General features: G+C 55.2%; 1 protein-coding gene across 1 annotated transcript in view; it reads right to left on the reverse strand.

Moving 5' to 3' along the window:
* The window catches only part of SRRM4 (serine/arginine repetitive matrix 4), a 128,961-nt gene that overhangs the window by 12,846 nt on the left and 95,093 nt on the right, over positions 1-21,022 (reverse strand). Inside the window, exons 2-8 of the mRNA XM_075535101.1 lie at positions 18,150-18,296; positions 13,164-13,253; positions 11,260-11,331; positions 10,638-10,664; positions 10,044-10,094; positions 7,134-7,232; positions 5,510-5,666 (exon numbers count right to left, since the gene is read on the reverse strand). Of these exons, the coding sequence (XP_075391216.1) occupies positions 5,510-5,666; positions 7,134-7,232; positions 10,044-10,094; positions 10,638-10,664; positions 11,260-11,331; positions 13,164-13,253; positions 18,150-18,296 (643 nt within the window). The remainder of the gene's footprint in view (positions 1-5,509; positions 5,667-7,133; positions 7,233-10,043; positions 10,095-10,637; positions 10,665-11,259; positions 11,332-13,163; positions 13,254-18,149; positions 18,297-21,022) is intronic.

Consider the following 21,022-nt stretch of genomic DNA (forward strand, 5'->3'; position numbering starts at 1 on the left):
ACACACCTCTTGTTTACAAAGACACAGTGTGCCTTTTCTTCGCCTGTTCATCTTCTTTTGCCCACTAATTGGTCTGATTGACCTTTGGGGAGTTCCTTTGAGAGGTGGGGAGATCCCCTGGAGTGGTGGGGTCTGGCCAGGTGGGGTCACCACCAGGCTGGGCCTGGGGAGGTGATCTGGCTTCCTGCATGAGGATCGGTAGCTTGGGGCTCCCCGCTTGCTCTGCACCTCTCTCTGGCAGATAAGTGTCTCGCCAGCCCAAAGAGGAAAAGTCATTTCAGTGGCACGCACTCAGCCAGATGTAAAACACCTCCCGGTTGGAGGCTGATCCTGTCTTCCAAGGTCATGTCTGCCCTCCCTCCGACATTGTCTTTTTAGTGATAGGAAATGGTGGGTTTTTTATTTTTTTTGGTTGTTGTTGTTTTCTCCTTCGTTTTCTGATCGTGGCAACATTAAAAGTTGATAAAATCAGGTCACTACCCATCGGGGTGGGGGTGGGGAGGTCCTAGACACATCTGACCTGCTGTACTGGGATCCTTTTCTCATCTAAATGGCAGTGAATGGGGGCGGCACCCGCCTGCTGAGTGGGAGTTCAGAGGGTTTTGCCGAATATGCTAGAAGATAGGTCAGAGGTCAGAAACCCACGGCCTCAGTACTCCCATTGGTCATTGGGCTGTCTCAGCCTTACATTCCTTCGCTACACAGTGGGATCTGTGAGCCCACCCACCTGCTCCCCGGGGTTATGACGCTCACCTGAGAGGGGGGAAGCTGAAGCTTTTTGAGGTCAGAGTTACTCCCAAATCATCAGGCCCGCCAGTTCAGTAAAGCCACCAGGATGACAAAGAATAACAACGAAACACTGCCGTGGATTCAGTACCAGGTACCAGGGTGGTAGGCTAGGTTCTTCCCACACAGCAGAAGCTTCCAGAGAGCAGTAGCTCCCGAGGGTGGGTCCCTGCTGCAGGGACGGATGGAGGCCCCATCGCATTTCCTCCTCACGGCCACCCTGTGAGGTCAGTGTGATCGGAAGTCCAAAGCGCAAGTACAAAGTACACGGGAGAACACAGAGGCCAAGTGTACGAGGGAGGCCATCTCATTGGGCACATGGACTCTGAGGTCGAGTTTACAGAGTTTGGATCCTGTTCATTTTAACAGCTCTCCTTACCTTTAGTTTTGGAGCTGTTGGTTCCTCACTGTAAAATGGGGGAAAGGGGGTCACACAAGCTCCCTCGAAGGGCTATAACTGGTTCCGACTCAGCTCTCAGGACTTGGTCAATCAGATAGAGCCCTTGCCTTCAAGCAGGGGAGGAAAAAAACGAACAGCCATCGATGCTGAGGTTGGTGGAAGGTAACCAGGGGAACACAGGACAGAGAAGGTGACAGGTGAAGCGCTGGAGGGGACCGAGAGCCATAGGCCCAATCTGACCGGGCAAGAGACAGGATGAGCCTGCCCTGACAAGCCCCTCCCTGGCCAGGGTGAACTTGAGAGTACTCTGCGGGGAGGCCTTGGCCAAACTCAGGGCTCCAGCCTCTCCCTTCCATGCCGACTGTCAGACTGAGCTTCCCATCCGTTCCTTTCTTAGTTGGGAAAGCTTCACCTATCGCCTCTCTGGGCCTCCATTTTCCCAGCGGTAAAATGGTGTAGAGATCGCACTCACCTCAAAGATCTTTTTTTGGGGACCCAATGAGAAGCAAATCCCCATGAAACTCTCAAGTGTGTGTCAGCCCTGGGCACGGGGTATTCCGCCCTCCCTCTCTCTCCATCAGCTGTCATGAGCTAGTGAACACCTACTCACACTTCAAAATGCAGCTCAAGTGCTCGAAGACTATCTGGCTCATTCTCTGCAGTCACACACCACAGTGTGCCTGCGTGTATTACTGGCAGCGAGTGACATGTAATATTCAACAACTGGCTTGGTATGGCGATTGCTTCACCGGAAGGGCAGCTCAGCTTGGTGCCTGAAGGGTACTTCTGTCACCCTATAGTTACTAGACTATAAAAAGGTCCAGAAAGCCCCAGGCTGGCTGAGGTTGTTCCTCCTCCGCCTCCGAGTTTTTGCATAACATAGTTTAATAACTGTAATAGGCACTTCTGGTTACCCAGTCATATCCAGCCCCAAGACCCCACTTATCACACAGCAGTGTACTGGGCTGGCAGCTGCTAGAAGTCAGGATGGATGTTTTCTCCAGTCCTCTGGTGATGGGGTGGGGACAAATGAGGGACATCAGTGGGCCTGAGAAGCCTACCGACTATCCTGACTCCTGGTGACCCTCCTGTTAGATTCAGGAGCACAGGACCTCTGGTTACCTTTAACTCAGAAACGAGGATGTCAGTCAGATATAACCCCCAATTTGAATATTCATATATGCAGATTCACCCTTTGATGCAGTGTACCTATCATTGATTTTTGCTGTGCATATGAAATGCCTGCAGTCCAGTGTGGCAGGAGCATGGCAGGGAAGACCCTTCAGGCTGAGGCTTCTGGTCCCGCCCAGAGCGCCTTCTCTTGCCCAGCCAGATTGGGCCTCAGAGAGGTCTGTGTTCTCAGTCGCCCCCAAGCCTTCAATTCTCCCTCTCTGTGCGAATCCTTACAGTTTTAGCTGTCACTTTCTCTGTCCTATTTCCCTCCCCCACTCCCTTGGTTACCTTCCACACACCTCAGCATCAGCAGCTGTTCATTTGCTCTTTGATTTCCCCAGGTCCTGAGAGCCAAGTGAGAGCTCTTTAGAGATGTTCAATCAATATTGATACACTGGAATCAATGACCAAGGGAATATTTCAATAAATATGACTTCACTCTTTAACAAGGAGCTTGAAAAAACTGTGAGGTCCCAGGAGTGATTCAGAAACCCAGCATTTGGGAAATCTTTGTCTTCAGCTCCAACCTGGCACCTTCTTCCATCTTTGTCTTTGCAAGAGAGAAGGGCTGGGCCTGCTCTCAAAGAGGACCAGATTTGAGCATAAATAACCATGAATAGGGTGCAGACAACCATTTGGTGGCAACCATCTTTTAGAATGGAGCTAAATGGATCTGGGAAAGGGGGGCTCTGGCTCTAGTTCAGACATCAACTTTGCTGTGGCCTGGAACTATGTTTTTACTACCCTTGGCACTAGTACCACTGCTGCTTCCAACCGCCCCCTCCCCCCCATGGTTCAGTGGTCTAATTCTTCCATATGGAAGGTTTCCGTTTGGTTCTCAGCTAGTGAAAGTCATGTGTAGTTACCAGTCATCTGTTAGTGGAGATTTGGGTGTTGCTATGATGTTCAATAGGTTTCAGTGGGCATTCCAGACTATGATGGCCGAGGAAGAAAGGCCTGGCCACCTACTTCTGAAAAACCAGTCAGTGAGAACCTTGTGGACACACTGACCCAGTCTGGGCTTGCTGTGAATCAGGGACAAACTTGAAGGCAGCTCACAGTAACATTTGCCTAGCTACTAGCGCTGCTGATGGCAGCAAAGATTAGGCAGCATTTACTAGTTGTTACAACCTAAAACGTGTACTTACACGAAGTCACTGAGTCCTGGTGATGATCTTATAAAATAGGTCCTGCCATTCCACCTAGTTTATGAATTTTGAGGAAGTTTCTATAACTTGCTAAAGGTACCATACTGATAAAAGCCAAAGCAATACTACTTAATGTCTGTCAGAAAACTGTGGTTCTGAAAGATTGATTCCAAGCTCAGAGCCAGGATTTGACTGCCACTCTACCTTATAAGTCATTGCTCTTCAGCAAGTCCCTGTCAGGTAACTATTTTCTCTGTCTCATATTGATCATCAAGGTGGTGAGCTTTTAAGGCCACCCCTTTCTAGGCACGGATAATCCCCTGCCTTGTTAGGTCTTCTAGTGGGAGCCAGGGCCATGGGAGACATTGAGGAATGTCACACCCAAGATATCAAGAACATGTGTGTCTCGGGAAAGTCTACTTTGTGGCCACTTTGTGGAATAGCTTGACAGATAGGGCCTCCTTTGGAAATTATTCCAGACAGGGGGGAAAGTATAAACCAGTTGCTCTCAATGGTTATTTTTAGCAGTGTTTAGCTAGACATCAAATGGGCTGCCACAAATATCCTCACGGTCTCTACTAATTAACCAAACAAACAAACAAAAGTTCTTCTACCTTTTTTGGTTCATTTTCACTTTTGCAACAGCCCCCTTAGGAAACAAGTGTATTAATTATATTCATTTTCCACATGAGGCTGGAATATTTTTGTGTCCATCCAAGACTCTAGGCTTCCAAACTATGCGTCACGCTTGGAAGACCCCTTCGTAGGACATTCCGTCAGGGAGAATGCATTGCGCGTTGGCTGTCTGCAAGTTCTCAGGACTCCCAGGAATGTTTACAAAGGAGAGGTCTGGGAATGGTGGTGGATGGTTCCAGCTAGGCAGAGGTAGGCAGAGGATTTGGGCAAAATCAGATCTTGGTGATACAGGCATGCTTAAATGATTGAGAAGGGTTCCCTTGAATGTACTGCAGGTAGTAATCATTTAATCAATCCTTTCGAGACCTCCAAGCCAGCACCCCTGAGAATGTCTTGCTTCTACCTTATCTTTTTAAAGGAGCAGTTCCTTGATGGTTCCAAATTCTCTAGAGGCTACGCCCTCACAGGTGTCCACAACTCCACCCGAGGTCAGCAGGAGCTCACCCCTGTTGGTCTGTCCTTTTAGACACTACAAAAGGCCTCACACTCTTTGTCTTATTTTCTTTCTTTCTTCTTATTTTCTTTCCTCCCCAGTCCCACAGGGGAGTGGTATTACTCCCAGTTTACCAGTGACAAAAATAAAGGTTCAAAGAGGCTAGGCCACTTGCTGGGAGGACACACAGCCAAGGAATGTGACATCACATAGAGTCCCATCTCACAGCCAGGGAATAGAGTCCAATTCTCAGTCCCCTTCCTTTGGACCTGGGGAAGCATGGTGTCTGCGTTCTCTTCCCTGCTAAGTTGCTACATCAGATTACCGTGTTCTGGGCCTTGGCTTTTCTGTGCTGCCTGTGGAAGGGACAGCTGAGAGCCATTACGCCCTCTGCAACCCAGACCTTTCGTGGACACACCAGAACGCACAGGTCAAGTGGGAGACCCTCGCCTGAATTCACAGTTGCAGTCAGGGGCAAAAATCAAATCCCAGCTGGTAGCCAGCCGACCTAAAAGTTGCAGCTTTCGGTTAAAAGCTAGAGTGTCTTTTTTTTCCCCCGCCCCAAAGAAGCCTCTCATGGCATCGCCAACAGGCCCCCTGTGACATGACTCTGGCAAATGTTCGTGATTGGTCGGTAGCCACCTGATAGAATCCCAGGTGCTCTCACTGTCTCCAAGTCCTCAAGCCAAGTGCTGCCACAGGCGGATCAATGACTGGGCCGCTCATCAAGAGTGAGGTCTGAAGCCAGTGGGCAATTCTCCAGCAACTGCACGGGAATGCATCACCCCCTGCCCTCAACTGGCACCTGCGCCTCCCCCCCCCCCCCCAGAGCCACGACCGGGGCGGGTAGAGGAGGCTAGGCAGAATACTTACTACACCCCTGGCTGACAGCAGGCTGAGCATCTGGAGGGGCTGGCTGGCTGGGTGGCTGGACCGGGCGTCTGGGCTGGCCTTGCAGAGGGTCTTGGGACAGCGTCGGACGCGCCTCCTGCGGGACTTGCGCCCTTCCTCTGGGGACCGGCCTCGGTGCCTAGGGGCAGGGAGAGAGCCCTGAGAGTGGGGAAGGGGCTCGGGGATGAACAGGCTCTGCGGATGGTCTCAGGTGTGTTTCCCTCTGTCCATCCTCCCGCCAACTCCTCCATCGAACTCGTCTCCCATTGGATTTTGCTGGTGTGTGCCTGTCTGTCTCGCAAGGGAGCCCTAGTGACAGTGGTTATGCATCAGGTTGCTAACTGCAAGGTCAGCAGTTAGAAAGCACCAGTCGCCATGCAGCAAGATGATGAGCTTTTGTGCTCCTGGAAAGACTGGCAGTCTTGGAAACCAACAGGGGCACATCTACCCAATGCCATCGGCTTGCCAGGCGTCAGAATGGGCCAGACAGCAGGGAGTGTGGTTTGTCTGGCTGAGTCCCTCTGCGTGGTCAGTGGACTTCAAAGCACTGGCGGGGAAATCCCACTCTCGTTTCATTCTATTGTTCCACCAACTATTTGGAGCACCCTTGTCGATGTGCACTTGACACCCCTGCAAAACAAAGGGAGCCCCTAACCTGAGCAGGGCAGACGTTGTGTCCTGACTGAGCTGGCTCCCCAGCTTCTCAGGGTTGGATCTGGTTTCCCCACCTCCATCAACACCTGACTCTTTGAGACGGCGCTCCCTGAGCCCCAGGAAGCAGGCAACCACCCACCTGATGGGTTTGCATAGCATCTTCTCCCCCGCCACCTCCACTTACGGTGTCTTCCCTGCCTTGTCTGGCTAGAGGTCGTCCAGCTACTGTCCAGTTTTACAGATGAGGGATCTAGGTTCAGAGACGATGAGGGACCTGCCTGAGGTCAGCCAGCTTATAAATGACAAAGCCTGGTTTAGGACAGAGTCTTCTGACTCTTGCTCCTCTGGGATGTTCCTCTTTTCCTGACTCTTCTGTGTCACTGCTTGGCTGGGTGGTCCCAGGGCCGGCTCTCACCTTGGTCCCATGCCCATGGAGGACCTAGTAGCCCAGTGGACACTAGGGGGTGGGGGACAGCAGAACACGGTGCCCAGTCCCTCATTTGTTGCCATGGCTGTGCCACTGTTGAGTTGAGCACGTCTGTGCTCTGCGAACAACCTGGGGTTGGGTGCGCTTGTTGACTGCCTGAGAGCAACGGGGAGGGGGCATGCCCTGGAGGATCCACAGGGCAACTCTGCGAGGAGGTGACAGGGTCTGGAGGAGTTTTCTGAGACTGACCTGGCTGGTACTGGGGTAATGTGGTGAGTTTAGTGCATCACGGGCTTGCTGCGGGAGGGGAATGGGGATGGTACATTGCCACTTGGTACCGAAGGCAGAACATGTGGTTTGTCATTTGGATCCGCAGAGTCCTGGTGGCGCGGCGGGTTAAATGCCAGGATGCTCATTCAAGGCTTAGTCTGGAAACCCCGCGGGGTCAGTTCAACCGTGTCACCATGCACTGGAATCGACTACTTGAGCGTGGCTGGGGGAGGGCGCCCGGGAGCCTGGGCTTACCTGCTCTCGCAGCTCGAGGACCGGGACTCCGAGCTCTGTGACCGTGAGTGGCAGCGGCGGTGACGGTGGCGGTGAGACTTTCGGGGACGGCCTCGGGATCTGGGCGAGAGGAGAGGAAGTGAGAGATCTGGCTCCGTGAGTGCCCATGTCCCTCCCAAGTCAAAGGACCTCCCCTGCCACCCTGGCTTCCTGCCTCCCAGCCTGCCCCGTCCTCCCCGCTGCCTCTGGTGGTTATTCACAGGAATGTGGAAACACAGATTTTGGTGTAAAAATCCTCCCATTTCAAATGGGGGACACAGAGTTTGAAGAGTTTGAGGCAAATCAAACCCATTTGCAGAGTTAATTAGGCCTTTGGGCCACCAATTTGTAACCTTAGACTGGCAATTGGGAGTCGAGCATCTTAGCACTGAGTCGAAACTGGTTCACAGGGCCACATGCTTCTTCCACAGTAAGCCAGAATCACACACACACACAGCAATCCGTGCTGTGAACAAGACCGTGGTCTCCAGGCAGTGGGGACTGAGGATGTCCCTCCAACACCACCAGCCAAGGAGTGGCAAGGGGGTTGGGCCAAGTCAGAGAGCCTGGGGCAGTTACAGCTGGCCCTATCAGGAGGCAGGCACCTGAGGAGCCCAGTCAGTTCTGTCAGACCATACCCTGGTAGCTCAAGGCTTAAACAAGGTCAGTGATTCGTCAGACACCCCCACCCCAAGCAGCTCTGGGGGAGGAAAACCTGGTGCTTAAGAGGCTATGGGCTATCCCACCCGCCCATGTCACATGGCACCCCCACCCTGGACCCCAGGTGCCTCTAGAACTAAACAGATAGGTGCCTTGGCTGCCCTCTAGAGCATGCACACTGATGTGGGTGCAGAGACCCGCTGGGCAGCCCAGCTGGGCCCCTCCTCCCTCTCCAGAAGACTCTGCCTCCACTTGCCTTTGAGACGCACTTTTAGAAGCTTCTTGGCGGGAGATAAAATATTAGCTGATTGGAAAACACCAGCGCTGACATGTTTGCAGGACAATAAAGGAGGTGGGTTGTAACCGAATTTACTTTTAATTTGCCTGGGAACTGAACTCCACAGGCAGCGCTAGCTGGTTTGAATTTCTACTACCAGCTATAAACTATGAAACGGTGGGGGGCCCCTCGAGGAGGGGGAGAGACGCAGCGGTGCAGCCACCCCACTGTGGATCCAGTGCACGCACAGGACCCCCCTCATTCTCTGTCTCCTCGCCGCGCCTTTTGCAAACAAGGTCTGGTCAGACGGGGGCTTCCCAGGGTGTCTGCCAGACGGTCAGTTGCATTCAGGGCAGCCGGCCAGTTTGAAAGATCACGGAGACTTGGAAGTTTCAAGGAAATGGAAACTTGTCGTAGTGAGAAAAAGCAGTTTTTTTTTCCATGGTGACAAACACCTGCTCATGCTCTGGGGCAGTGGTTCTCTACCTTCCTTGGGCTGTGACCCTCTCATACAGTTCCTCATGGGGTGGTGATCCCTAAGCACAACATTATTTTCGTTGCTACTTCATCACTGTCATTTTGCTACTGTGATGAATTGGGCGACCCCTGGGAAAGGGTCGTTTGACCCCCTCCAAAGGGGTCGCGACCCACAGGCTGAGAATCTAGCTGCTGTAGAGGGCAGCCAGGGCTGCTCTGTGGGCTTTGTGTTGTTGTTAGGTGCTACGGAGTTGGGGCCGACCCATCTTGACCATGCGCGACAGAATGGAGCACTGCTTGACCTTGGCCCATCCTCGCGAGCTTTCCCCATCTGAGCCCACTGCAGCCGCAGTGCCTGTGCCCAGTCCACCTCCCCCAGGGCCTTCCTTTTTGTCACTGCCCTCACTTTCGCAAGCTTGACGTCCTGCAGGGACTGATTTCTCTCCCAACAACACGTCTGGCATGCGTGAGACAAAGTCTTGTCCTTCTTGCCTCGAAGGAGCACTGTGGCCAGATTAGTGCCAACCCAGATTCGCTCTCTCTTCTCCGGCACCACCGTGCAGGGACATTGATAGGAGACCTTAACCCATCCCTCCTACTGGCCCCTGCAGGCTTCTTCCCCTTGTTCTTCAGGGAACAAAAGGGACCGTACCACCCTAGCCCCTGAAGAACACCGGCTCTCCAGGGGAGGGTGCGATACCTCACCACGCCAGCACTTCACCTTGTGAGACCGGGAGGCACGCAAGTATTGCCAAGCCGTGTGTGAGTCTCCACAGGTGATGCGTGTGTACAGACCTGAGAGTTAAGGTTTATTGTGCCAACCTGGCCAATAAACACATGTGGGGTTAACTGAAGGGCCAAGAGATAAATGGCTTGGTGAGCCTCACCTTTTGAATTCTCGGGTCTCTTGCTTTGTGATGGTCGGACCAGGGTGCAGCTGCCTTAGCCAGTTCCCTGTTTCAGCTGGCAAGGCTTACTTCCTGTGAGACATCCTCGAGGAGAAGCCACATGGACCTACCCTGATGCAGCCCTGGGTGCTGGAGCAGCCGTGTGGAGACCCCTGCCAGTGTTGAGATGCTTACATGCTCACTGACTCAGCTTTCCTCCTGCAGTTGGCATCACTGCGTGTGGTTTGTGAGATGGAGGAGGACTTTGTGGACTGGTGCCGGGAAGATGGGTTAATGTTGGACTTGTGGGCTTGAGCAGCACTAGGGTGGGATGTTTCTTTGATGTGCACTTCACCTTTATATAAAACTCTCTTATACATAGCAGCTTCTGTGGATTTGTTTCTCTAATGTGTCCAGACTAACACAAGACCCAAGACAAGGTTCAGTCATGCAGACCTAAGCCTATAGCTGCCACAAGGATGTGCGCTTCGTCTTCCCCCTCCCTTCCCCCTCGGGTCCCCAGTCCTCTGGCAGGTGTCTCCCCATCCCCTTCCCAGGCCAGGCGATGCATTTTGGGTGCTACTGACTTACTGTTTTTTGTGCTTCTTCTCTTCCTTCCTTTTGCTTTTGGGGCTACAGGAGCTAAACGAGAAAAGGGCCAATCAATCCGAAGATGCCAAATGGCAGCCACAGATCAAACAAAACAAGTCAGGCCGAGGGCATGCACGGAGGGGGGCACCCTGCGGAGGTCCGTTCAGCCTGGGTGGACTCAGAACAAGACCGATGCCTGACTGCCTTGACACTCTGCTAGGGGGCAGGGGTAGGGCCCATGGCCAGCTTGAGGTCCAGTCCATTCACACAGGGGCCCTTCGTCACAAGGTCTGAGGCGCCAAGCAGAGCTCTGTGAGCCACTGAGGCCCCTGTCCTGATTGAGGTCCTATGGAGGGAGTGGGGGCTCAGGGAAGGCTTTGGTGGAGGGTGGATTTAGTCCTTCTTCTCTACCGGGGGTACCCAAGCCCAGGGGGCTGGCCTCCTGGCAACTAAAAGCTGGCTTGGAACTAACTCTCAGGGATTCCAGCCCTTGCCTTCCTCGGGGGAAACTGAGGCCCAGAGAGAGGACAGGCTATGCCCAAAGAAGGTGGAAGTGTCCCCAAGCTTGGTTGGGGCAGCAGACTCGATTCTTACCTGTGCCTTCTCTTCTTGGAGGATGACCTGGAGGCAGGGGAGGAAGGAAAGAAAGCTGAGTGAGGTTGAAGCTTGGACTTGTGCTCAAGGTCCCTCGAGGTTGCCAGGCCACCTGTGCCCGGGAGGCTCACATCCTTTCGTGAGCCCCTCGGGATGGGAAACAAGAGTTTCCAGCCGCAGTATCCTACAGTAGAGGGGTGGTCAGCGCACAATAACCTGTACCTAAGGTCCTCATAAGCATGGACCATCACAGCGGTCAGGCTTTGAGTCCTGTCCCTGGGAGTTTATAAGACCGGATGTGTGTGTGTGTGTGTGTGTGTGTGTGTGTGTGTGAGAGAGAGAGAGAGAGAGAGAGAGAGAGAGAGAGAGAGAGAGAGAGAGAGAGAGAGCGCCAGCCTTCCCCTGGTAGCTGGACCTGCAGCAGGGCCTGAGGGGAGCAGGGTGTGGCCTGGGTCTCCTGTTTGCTCCCGTCAGCCCTCCTGGTGACTGGACGGTAACTCAGGGAGCCTCTGGCCCTTGCAGCCAGAGTCTGTCCTTAGACAACAGGCACATAAGGGACAATCGATAGATGACGCATGTTCCAGCATGCGAGGACATGCTTCCAGTGGCGGGAGGACAGTACCTGTGTCGCTTACGCTTCTTGGAACTTTTCTTCTTCTTTTTCTTGACCGGCGAAGGACTGTATGATGGGGACCTGCCGGGGTGGGAGACAGGCTTCAGAGGGAGGCTCTCAAAGGGGCCCTTGTCCAGCACGGCCGTGCGAGTGTTTGGACGCTCGACCACCACCCATCTGTCAGCCTGCCCTGCTGTGGTGGCTGGCTGGAAACTGCACCACTAGTATTTCAGATTCCTGCAGAGGTCTCACCCAAGACGGGTTCAGCTGGGGGAAGACCCTTGGTGAGACAGGCAGCATTGTGTGCTAGTGTACGGAGGTCACTGGAGACACAATGGTGCCTAGCTATCATATCATTCCCTGCTATGTCTACGTGATAGGCAGAGGCATCTACATCTATCTATCCACCTATCTATCCATCTACCTGCCTCTGTTCTGCGTGCACTTGAATGCGCGAATCCTCCCACTTACTTCTTAGGGAGGAACAGCAGCCTACCTTTTAATGACAGGGAATTGACGTGCCCAAAGTTACAGAGCTAAGGAAACAGGTGAGCTGGGGTTGACACTGAGGTCTCTCTGAGCCTGCTGACTCTGTTCCCTCTGGCCAGGTCCTAGAGTGTTCCCTGCTGCTTCTGCCTGCCTTGGCTTCCCCAGTCAGACCCCTCTGCCAGACGGTAGTGAGACAGGCAGGGGTCACGATGACCAGAATCTCAACTCCTAACCGGCCGGAATCGAACTGCTGCAGGGCTTCTGGTGCCAAGGTCCCAGTCTCTATGGAGACAGGCTGCCTCATCTTTCTGCTGGGTGTCAACAGACGACCTGGGGGTCCAGAGCAGAGCACTCACCCATCCCCACCAGGGCTCCCTGGTGCCAGGGGCAGGAGGTCCCAGAAACCCTGGGGGTGAGGGGTGGGGGAGGGAGGCTGTCATCCAGAAACTGCTCTCTGCTGCCCCCCTGCAGCTGTCTGCTGTTCACGCTGCTACCGAAACAAGGTTAGCCTGAGTCTAAACCTGCCCGGCCGGTGATGGTGACAGTGCAGCCTACCTGTCTGCGGTGCTTTTCACCGCCTTGGTGGAAGCTTGGGGCGGGGAGGGGGGGATCAGTGTTTCCGAAATTCCCATGAAAGATGATAGTTGACAACACAAGTCCAACGTCCTGGGCATCTGGCCTGGTGGGTGGGGGTACAGGGGAGCCAAGTGTGAAGGCTGGGGTGCGGCCCTGGAGGTTCTCTGACCACCCTGAGCCTTTCTCATCTCTAACGTGGGCACCAGCTAAGCGCCTGGCTGTGCAGCTGCAGAAAGGCCCGGCCATCTCTATGGCTGCTGGGACTACAGCTCAGAAAATCTGAGTCCCTGACCTCAGGCCCATTCCGAGCCACGGCGACCCCATAGGGCAGCGCAGAACTGCCCCTGTGGAAGGGAGTCCAGAGGTCTGTCTTCCTCTAGGGAAGCAGGTGACTTTGTTCCCACTGTCCAATGTCTAACCACTGCGCCACCAGGGCTCTGTCCCATAGGGGGCTTGAGTGGGAAATCACCTTCCTGCCACCTCCGAGCAGCAGCAGGCTGGGGAGCAGGACCCGGGCTCGGGAAGACTGTGGTCAGGTGGGTGAGTGAGGGTGGCAGCCTGGCCACCAAGCCTGGGTCTTGGCACAGCGGAAGCTCGCAGGAACTCTGCACCCAGGAAGCGGGAGCTGTTTCCTGGTCTCACCACTGACTTGGTGCCACACACTGTGACAGTGGGCAGCTTCTGGATCCACTTTCCCATCAGATTCCACGGGGTCCCAAGAGGTGGGTCCCCCTCTACTTCCGACCAGTGGAGACAGGCACCAGGAGGAGAGGGCCTTGCCCCGGGCCACACAGTGCGTGATTGGAACCATCCCCCTTTGCCTTCCTGCGATCTACGGGGGTCCTCACCTCTTCCTTTTCTTCCGGGCGGATTTCTTCTTCTTCTTCTTCCCCCTGGAGGATGGCGGTGGTGGCGTCAAGTCTGGGTCTCGGGAGGCACTGGGGGGAAAAGTCAGGTGTGAGGGACCCTGGGCTCCCGGTGAGCAGCTCACCGCCTCGGAGCCAATGATCCTGTCACACTTCAGATGAAGTGCCTCAAATCAGGACTTAATATGACCTAATGAGACAGCCGCTCTCTGTTACCTCAACGCCAATTGATTATTTAAAACAGCCAGAGAGGTTAACGACTGCTTAATAGATTATTGAAGATGCAAATGGCTGGCCTTGGTAAATATATCACTCCTTAAATAATTAATCGGCAATGTAGCCTCCCCCCTTCCTTTCCTCCCCACCACATCCCGACCCCAAGCTCCTAGCACATGGTATCCGCCGCTCCCGCTGGCTTTCCCAGGAGGGACGGAGGGAAGGCACACAGCAGCTGGTGATGGGATTTGTATTTGCTGGGGTCTAATGTAATGAGACATATATCTGATATCACCTCTACAACACCCCCACGCTTTGGGAATGATTACTTCCCGTTCAATTGAATTCAAACGCTTCGGCTGCAGTTAAATGAAGTCGGGTTAGCTCAGCTTATAATCGGGGCCGGCTCTGAGGATTCTTATTTTTTTGAAAAACACAATCCCGTTGGCAAGGGAGGTGGTTTGGGAGAAAAAAACCGAACCTCCCTGGGGAATTCTTAGTAGGATGGCTGTGGGAATCGAGTACAAAGGTACCCTGGGTTTGAGACTCAGGGGCTCAGGGGGTGGCTTTGCTCCTCCTTTTACAGGTGCAGAAAATGGGGCTCAGGAAGTGGAGCTGACTTGCCTGCAGCAGCAAGTGGCCGAGCTGGGATTTGAACGCAGGCCTGCATGCTTTCTGTCCTCAGAGCCTTCCCGCCGGGCTAGCAGACTTTCCCCCTTGACTCTTCAGAGCAAGGCCGCACTATCCAATTCCCTTCTAAAACTCTAGAGCAGTGGTTCTCAGCCTTCCTCGTGCCGCGATCCTTTCATACAGTTCCTCATGTGGTGGGGACCCCCAACCATAACATTATTTCGCTGCTGTAGAGCATTGACGCTTAGAACAGATATAAGGCTAAACGTTAAGACCCCTTCAAAGCCTATCACCGCCCTAGGAAACACCCAACAAAGGTCAAGTGGAGACCGACTCAGGGAGGCCACAGGAAGGGACCAGAACTGTGAAGGAACAGCCAAGATCGCCAGCAAAGGATAGGCGTGGCTGTATATGTTTATGTATGTATGTAGGCTGATGTGTGTCCAGGTAGACGTAGAGGTGTGGGTGCATATGCGTCTGTGACTGTCCAGATCCATACTCTTATCGAGTGTGTGTAATTGTGACATTATATGATGTCGCCGGCCGAATTCCTTGCAGGACTGGATTTCTGGGTCTGAAGCGTTAGGGCGATCATCTTACGGGAAGGTCTTGGTCGGCTGGTACAAAGCCTGGTTTGTTCACAGAGTCAGGTTCTCCATCCTCACTGGGTGAGCAGTGTTGGGAATTTGGAAAGCGACCTAGGTCTCCCTTCATCCAGAACAGAAAGGAAAGAAGCCACGGACCCGCAGGATGACACGTCTGCACGAACGAACCACAGCCTCATGGACGCGGATGGCCGAACTAGAAGGTACCACCAGGGACCACTGCTCAGCATTCTAATCAGGGCCACCGGAAAGGGACCCTGATAGGAGAGCAATGTGGGAAAATGTCTCATATCACTTTAAGAACCCCGGCGCTGAGGGAGACTAGACAGTCTTCCGAGACACTCTTCAGATGCCGAACCAGAGCTGACCCCAGAGGTCAACTGGGAGTGAAGGGACATCACCTGCCGGGAATTAACTTTGAGACAACAAAAGGGGGATATCAGGGTGGGGGTGGGGGTGGGCAGGGAAACCGAGGGAATGTGTTGGGGTGCCCCTTGTCACCACGAGAGTGGGTTGACTGGGAACCCCAACGGCTGTGCAGACCTTCACGGAGCACCAGAAACATGGCGTACCACCCACCGTCCTGTGTCATGTTTGCAAGGGAACCACTTTGAGCATTTCAGACAGACACGGGAATGTCACTACGTAGCTACTTCCCTCTAATGACAAGCGGCAAAGCCCAGCACACGTAGCTAGGAAGCACACAGGCTCTCAGGGCAGGTGGCAGGCACCCCCAGGACCCCCTCCTACACGTGCCCCGTGGACAGCAAGCGCCTCATCTCTCGCTGCTCAGTGACCAAGCGGGGACTGACTCCATGGGATGGTGTTGCCACCTGTTAAATCCTCCCCTTTCCTATGAGCACATCCCCGGGGAACAGCTGCTAGCAATTTGAGCAGGGGGGGGAGGGTGGGGGGAACAATGGAGGGAGAAAGATGGTTTTGTTTTCTTAAGTCTGTCTTGGAAACCAGGAAAGGAACCCGTGGCTTTCAGGGACCCCTCTAACTTCCCGAACCCCTGCTCCCAGCAGGGCAGGGGTGGAGAACCAGTCTTTGGCTCAGGCTGAGCATCGTGCTGATGGCAGCGAGCGACCTGCTGTACTGCTGCCAGGAGCTTACGCACACCTGAAAGCAGCCCACGTCCCTCGTTACAGGAGCTGGCTGCACAGGATCGTTTCCGGGGCCTGTCGGGGGACCAATCAACCCCTCCTTAAATCTCCTCATGCCTTTGGGGCACCTGCGGGTCCTGACCCCCCCCCCCCAGTTGCTTCTCCTGGGCGTGCCGGCACAGGGGGCCGTGGGGTGAAGTTGGCAGGGGTCATGAATGGATCCACTAAACTCACTGCCCTCCAGTTGATGGCATTCACTGCGACTGCGACCCTACGGGACCGAGTAGAGCCCCCCCACCCCCCGGGGTTCACCAGAGCAATTCTTTGTAGGGCAGACAGCCTCAGTTGAGCTGGTGAGTCACTGCCATTGAGTAGATTCCAACTCACAGGACCCCGCAGGGCAGGGTAAAACACACACCCCTACCCTGTGGGGCCCTGAGGCCACAGCTCTTGCAGTAGAAAGCCCCATCTGTCTCCCAAGGAGCACCTGGTGGTTTTGAACTGTTGATCTTGCAGTTAGCAGCCCAACGCGTCACCACCATGCCACCGGGGCTCCTGGGATGGCTACACCTTTATCCTCCTGAGGCAGGGCTAGTCCAGCCGCAGTGTCTGCATCTGTTAAAGGGCTCTACTGGGGCAGGCATGGACTTGGGGGAGTTGGCTGACAACGCACCCCTCTCCCCCTGGCTGGGGCAAGAACACAGGCCCGGGGCAGGAGGTGGGGGGTGGGTTTCCTAAGAGAGGTTTCTTGATAAGTTATTAGGATAGAACAGAGTCTAGAGAGCCACCGCTGGGACGGTTTCCAGTGTGCAGGGCAAGAGGCTGGGAGGACAGGGTGCAGGGACCTCCCTGAGCCTGAGGGCAGCACTGCCTGTCTTCTCCAAAACCCAGGAATACAGAGAACGGGCCTGCAACTGCATGACCAGGGGGGCTGCCACAACAACTTCGTGGGCAAATGGAGTGAGAAGATAAAGGAATCCTTAACGGTTACCCTTCCACCCCCACCATCCCCTGCGCACACACAATGTCTCTGTGCGGCTCAGCATGACGCTGCTGCCACCCTGCTGTGGGGGTCAGGTGCCTTTCACATTGTGAACAACCAAACCAAACTCGCTGCCATCAAGGCAGTGCCAACTCCTGGCGAGGAGAGGCTGGTGGTGTCCCCCCCGCCCCCAGACCAGGACTCCTTTTACAAACCTCAGTGCGCACACACCAAACACCAGAACAATGGTGGGGTAATTGGATGAAGGGATGGATGCAGGGAGCTGGAACAGATGAGACAGCCTGGACTCGGCAGCCAGTGGCTCAGCTGATCCATCATTACAAGAGACCGAGGGACCCTGTCATTCAAGGCGGGAGTCAACTTCTAGCTCACTGCCCGTCAGTCCCACATCCTGTTTCTGTCAATAAAATGATTGGAACCCCAGCCGTGCCCTCTGTTTCCTCTACTATCCCTGGCTGCTTTCACCCTCCAAGCGCAGATGCGCACGGACAGACCTGCCCTGACACAGTCCCTGGGGAAGGCAGGAACTAGCGTGGCTTCCTTCCATCACCAAAGATGTCATGCTTGCCCATGCCCTTCTGCCTTCCACTCCTGCTCCACTGCTCAGCTTCTGCTGTGTATGCAGTGGAGCCATGAGGCCCCCGCACCCGCAATCTTGCTAGCTGGGTCGTCAGAGCACAGAGCGACACCCACCACCACCAATGGCAGGAAGACAAAGCACCTCAACTCCGTGTGGAGAAAGCCACATCCTCCCATGTGGACCCCCCACCCATGACTGACGGAGGGAAGATCCGAGTGGTCAAGGAGCCACCAGAAATGCTCGTGGAAGCAGCAGCCGAGAGATCAATGGGTGCTCAGCCTCGGGCAGCCCTGCTGCACAAGACCCCTGAGAACAGGAAGAGCAAGGTTGTCTCCCTGATGACTGAGGTGCACCTGACCCAAGCCACGGTGTTGGACGCTGAATGAGGACGGAAGGAGAAGAGCCAGAGACGCGTTTGGATGGCAGCACTGCTGAAGGATATTGAAAGTACCACAGGCTGCCCCAAGGACAAACCTCTGCCTAGGAAGAAATAGTCAGAAGGTCCCTGAGAGGCGAGGACGGCGAGTCTTGTCTCTCAGGCCCTTTGGAGGTATCAGCAGGAAAGCCCAGTCCCTGGAAAAGGGCGTTGTGTTTGGTAAAGTTGAGGGGCAGCCGGAAAGAAAGAGGCTCCCCATCAAGGGAAATAGTCACACGAGGCTGCTGCGGGACCAGGCAGCCTTCTGCCCTGTCGCGTACAGGGTCGCTATGAGCTGACGTGACAGCATCTTCCCAAGAAGAGCTGCCAACAGAGAGGGGGGCAAGGTGGCCAGAGAGGCACTTGGTCCGCTTAAGCACCCCATCGGCATGGGAGGCAGGGCAGGGTCTCACCTGCGAGCTCGGGCAGGCCTTGGCTCCCGGCAGGCCTTGTCTCTCTCCCAGCTGTTGGTGCCCGAGGCCTCCGTGGCCAGGTGCGGGCCCAGCTTTCCTGATGGGCCATCCTGAGCTGGGGCCGAAGGGCTGTTCTCGGGCTCCGCCCTGCAGGAGAAAGAAGACAGGCAAACGGGTTAGGGTGCAGCAGATATGTTCAAGGCTCACCCACCTTCCCGGGAGTCCCCACTTCCTCTGGCAGGAGGCTGGGGCCCTGGGACCATCTCTGGCAAGTGGTCCCCGAGTGGGGCTGGTTAGCAGCCCCCTGCGAAAGGCGGGAACTGCACACTGGTTTTCCAGGCTGCAGCAGTGACAGGGACACGCTGTCAGGCCCCCCCTGTGGCACCGGACCTGGAGGCTAGCAGTCAGACAGCCACAGTGAGATCCACCTGGTGGCTAAGGCTGCACCCAGGGGCGTAACCCTGCTGTTGAGTTGATTTTTCAACTCGCAGGTGCCCCCGCAGGTCTGCCTTCCTGTCTATGGGAGCAGGTCTCCATGCTGTTCCCCCTTGCAGGCTGGGCAAGTGGAGCTACCACCCTTCCATTCAGCAGTGGAGCCCCGAGCCACTGCATTGTGGGCATTTTCCCATTCAAAGGCTTCGGGTGCCTCCTCCGGCTGCTCTCCGTCACTGTGACCTTGGCAGTGGCAGAGACTGGCAGAGGAAGCAACGGGCAGGATGCCCAGACTCATGGGACTTCACTCCATTGCCACAGGGTCCGTGCCGGCTCACAGCGCCCCTGTGGGACAGGGCAGAACCGCTCCTGTGAGTTTCCCAGACGGCAACTGCTGACGGGAGCCGCCAACCCCACCTTTCTCACAGGATGGCCGGCCGGGTTTAAACTGCCGACCTGTGGTTAGCAGCCCCACCGCCAGGCCTTCCTTCAGACGTAGCACGAGGAAAATGAGCTTTTCTCCAACTCTGGGGCCGGGTGGTGACGACAGCACAGCTTCATCCTGGCCTAAGCCTCAGGGGGAGGCTGGGAAGGGAGCGTGTCACGCCCCTTTTCTGTGTAATTGGAGGTAACAAACAAACAAAACCCCATAGAATTCGCCCAGCTCCCCTTAGAGGTTCCCATCTCTTCGCTTTGCCCTGTTAATGGGCCAAAGACACTTGGGCCAGTCACTGGGGCTGGTCAATAAGCCTTCTTTCTGCTTCAGTATCCCCCCCCCCCCCCAATTACAAACAGGGAGCAGTAACAGTCCATCGATTGGGGAGCTCTGGAGAAGCTACAACAAGATAAAATTTGCAATGCCAACAGGAAGGTCTGCTAAGTGCCGGCCCTGCCTCCTTCGAAGATGTGAGGATCCTGCTGGTTCCCAGGAGGCCCCCAAGTCCTCTTCTCCACACCCACTGGGCTCCAAGCACCACTGGGAAGCCCCGAGGGTCCCACTTCCTCACTTGGGGCCCAGAGTGGGAAAGGACGGCGCCTAGCGACTCAGCTTCTGAAGAGCTGGGTGTCCACAAGTGTCCTTCAGATTGACCTTGAGCCAGGAGGAAAGGAGCGCACCCCAGAGGCAGTGGTGAAGCACTCAGATGCTAACTGCTGGGTCAGCGGTTTGAACCCACCAGTCACCCTGCAGGACAGCTCCGAGGCAGTCTGTGTCTGTCCAGCTTTATAGCCATGTCTGTCCAGTGCCTGTCCAGATTTACAGTCGCCACGGGGTGACTGTGAGTCAGGGTCAGCTGTAGACAGAATACTTCCCGGTCTACAGCTACAAGAGGAGCCTCTTCAGGAGGAAGACACAGCTCGGAGCTGAGCCCAGCGCTGACCACACCACCAATGACGGTGAATGGTGGCCAGGGGCTGTGGAGTGGGTTTCGACATCTCCAGACATTGCCAGCCCCGCCCACCCTCCTAGCTGGTCTGTGGAGCCCACAGTGGTGGCCACTGCCAGTCCTCTTGGACCATGCGCCGCCTTGCACTCTGCAAATCACGGAGTCCCTGTAATCAGAAGCAGCTCCAGGGCAGCTAGCTGCCACCCTGCCACCCCCGGTGTGTTTTGATTCCCCTCCTATCCCCATCGCCCCCCAAGCCCAGGGCGAGTGCTGAGGAGACGTCAGCATGTCTCATGTACAGACCCCTACAGCCTGAGTCCAGTCTGGGCATCTGATTTAGGAGGAGCCCCCCCCCCCACACTGCTCCCCGTATGAGAAGTCTCCACTCCTTGGGGTCACAGGAGGATGGACCAAGCCCAGTCCATATTAAAGGGAAGCTGGCAAAATACACCCATAGGTGTCAGCCACCTATCTGGGGAAGGAGCCACAGGTGATCCTGTGGGCCCAGGGTGGACTCAGATGCTGTCCCCCACCCCGACTTCACCCCGTCTCTGCCAGCAAGCCCCTCCCTCCCGAATAGACAACCTGGGCCATGTCTCCTTCTCTCCAAACATCTGTGGCTAGCAAATGGATCTGCCGAGAGAGGGCAAAGCCACTGGCTAAAGAAGCCTGTTATTTGGGGTTAGGAAGGCCATCCTGGGACAGGAGCTGGGCAGTAAGTAAGGCTGACAAACCAGTCCCTGCCACCCACTGCTCAGCCCAAGCATTCACTGCATCACTCTGAGCTGGACGCCGACATCAAAGAAAGCCAGACCCAGGCATCCCCAGGGGCTGCGTGGAGAGTGGGTAGGGGTGAGGTGCTGGGAAAGCACCCCATATTAATACTGGCATGGGGATCCCCATTGACATGTGTGAGCAGAGGGTCTGGGTGCACCGGCATTGTCACCAGGACCAACAGGGAGGCCCTTCCACACCGCGGCTCTGCTGCACAAGTCTGCTGTCAGCAGGTGAATACGTGGCTCACCTTGCAGATGACCAGATCTCTCGCTTCTGTCA

This window comes from Tenrec ecaudatus, chromosome 16, assembly GCF_050624435.1.
Source record: "Tenrec ecaudatus isolate mTenEca1 chromosome 16, mTenEca1.hap1, whole genome shotgun sequence".
NCBI lineage: Eukaryota > Metazoa > Chordata > Mammalia > Afrosoricida > Tenrecidae > Tenrec > Tenrec ecaudatus.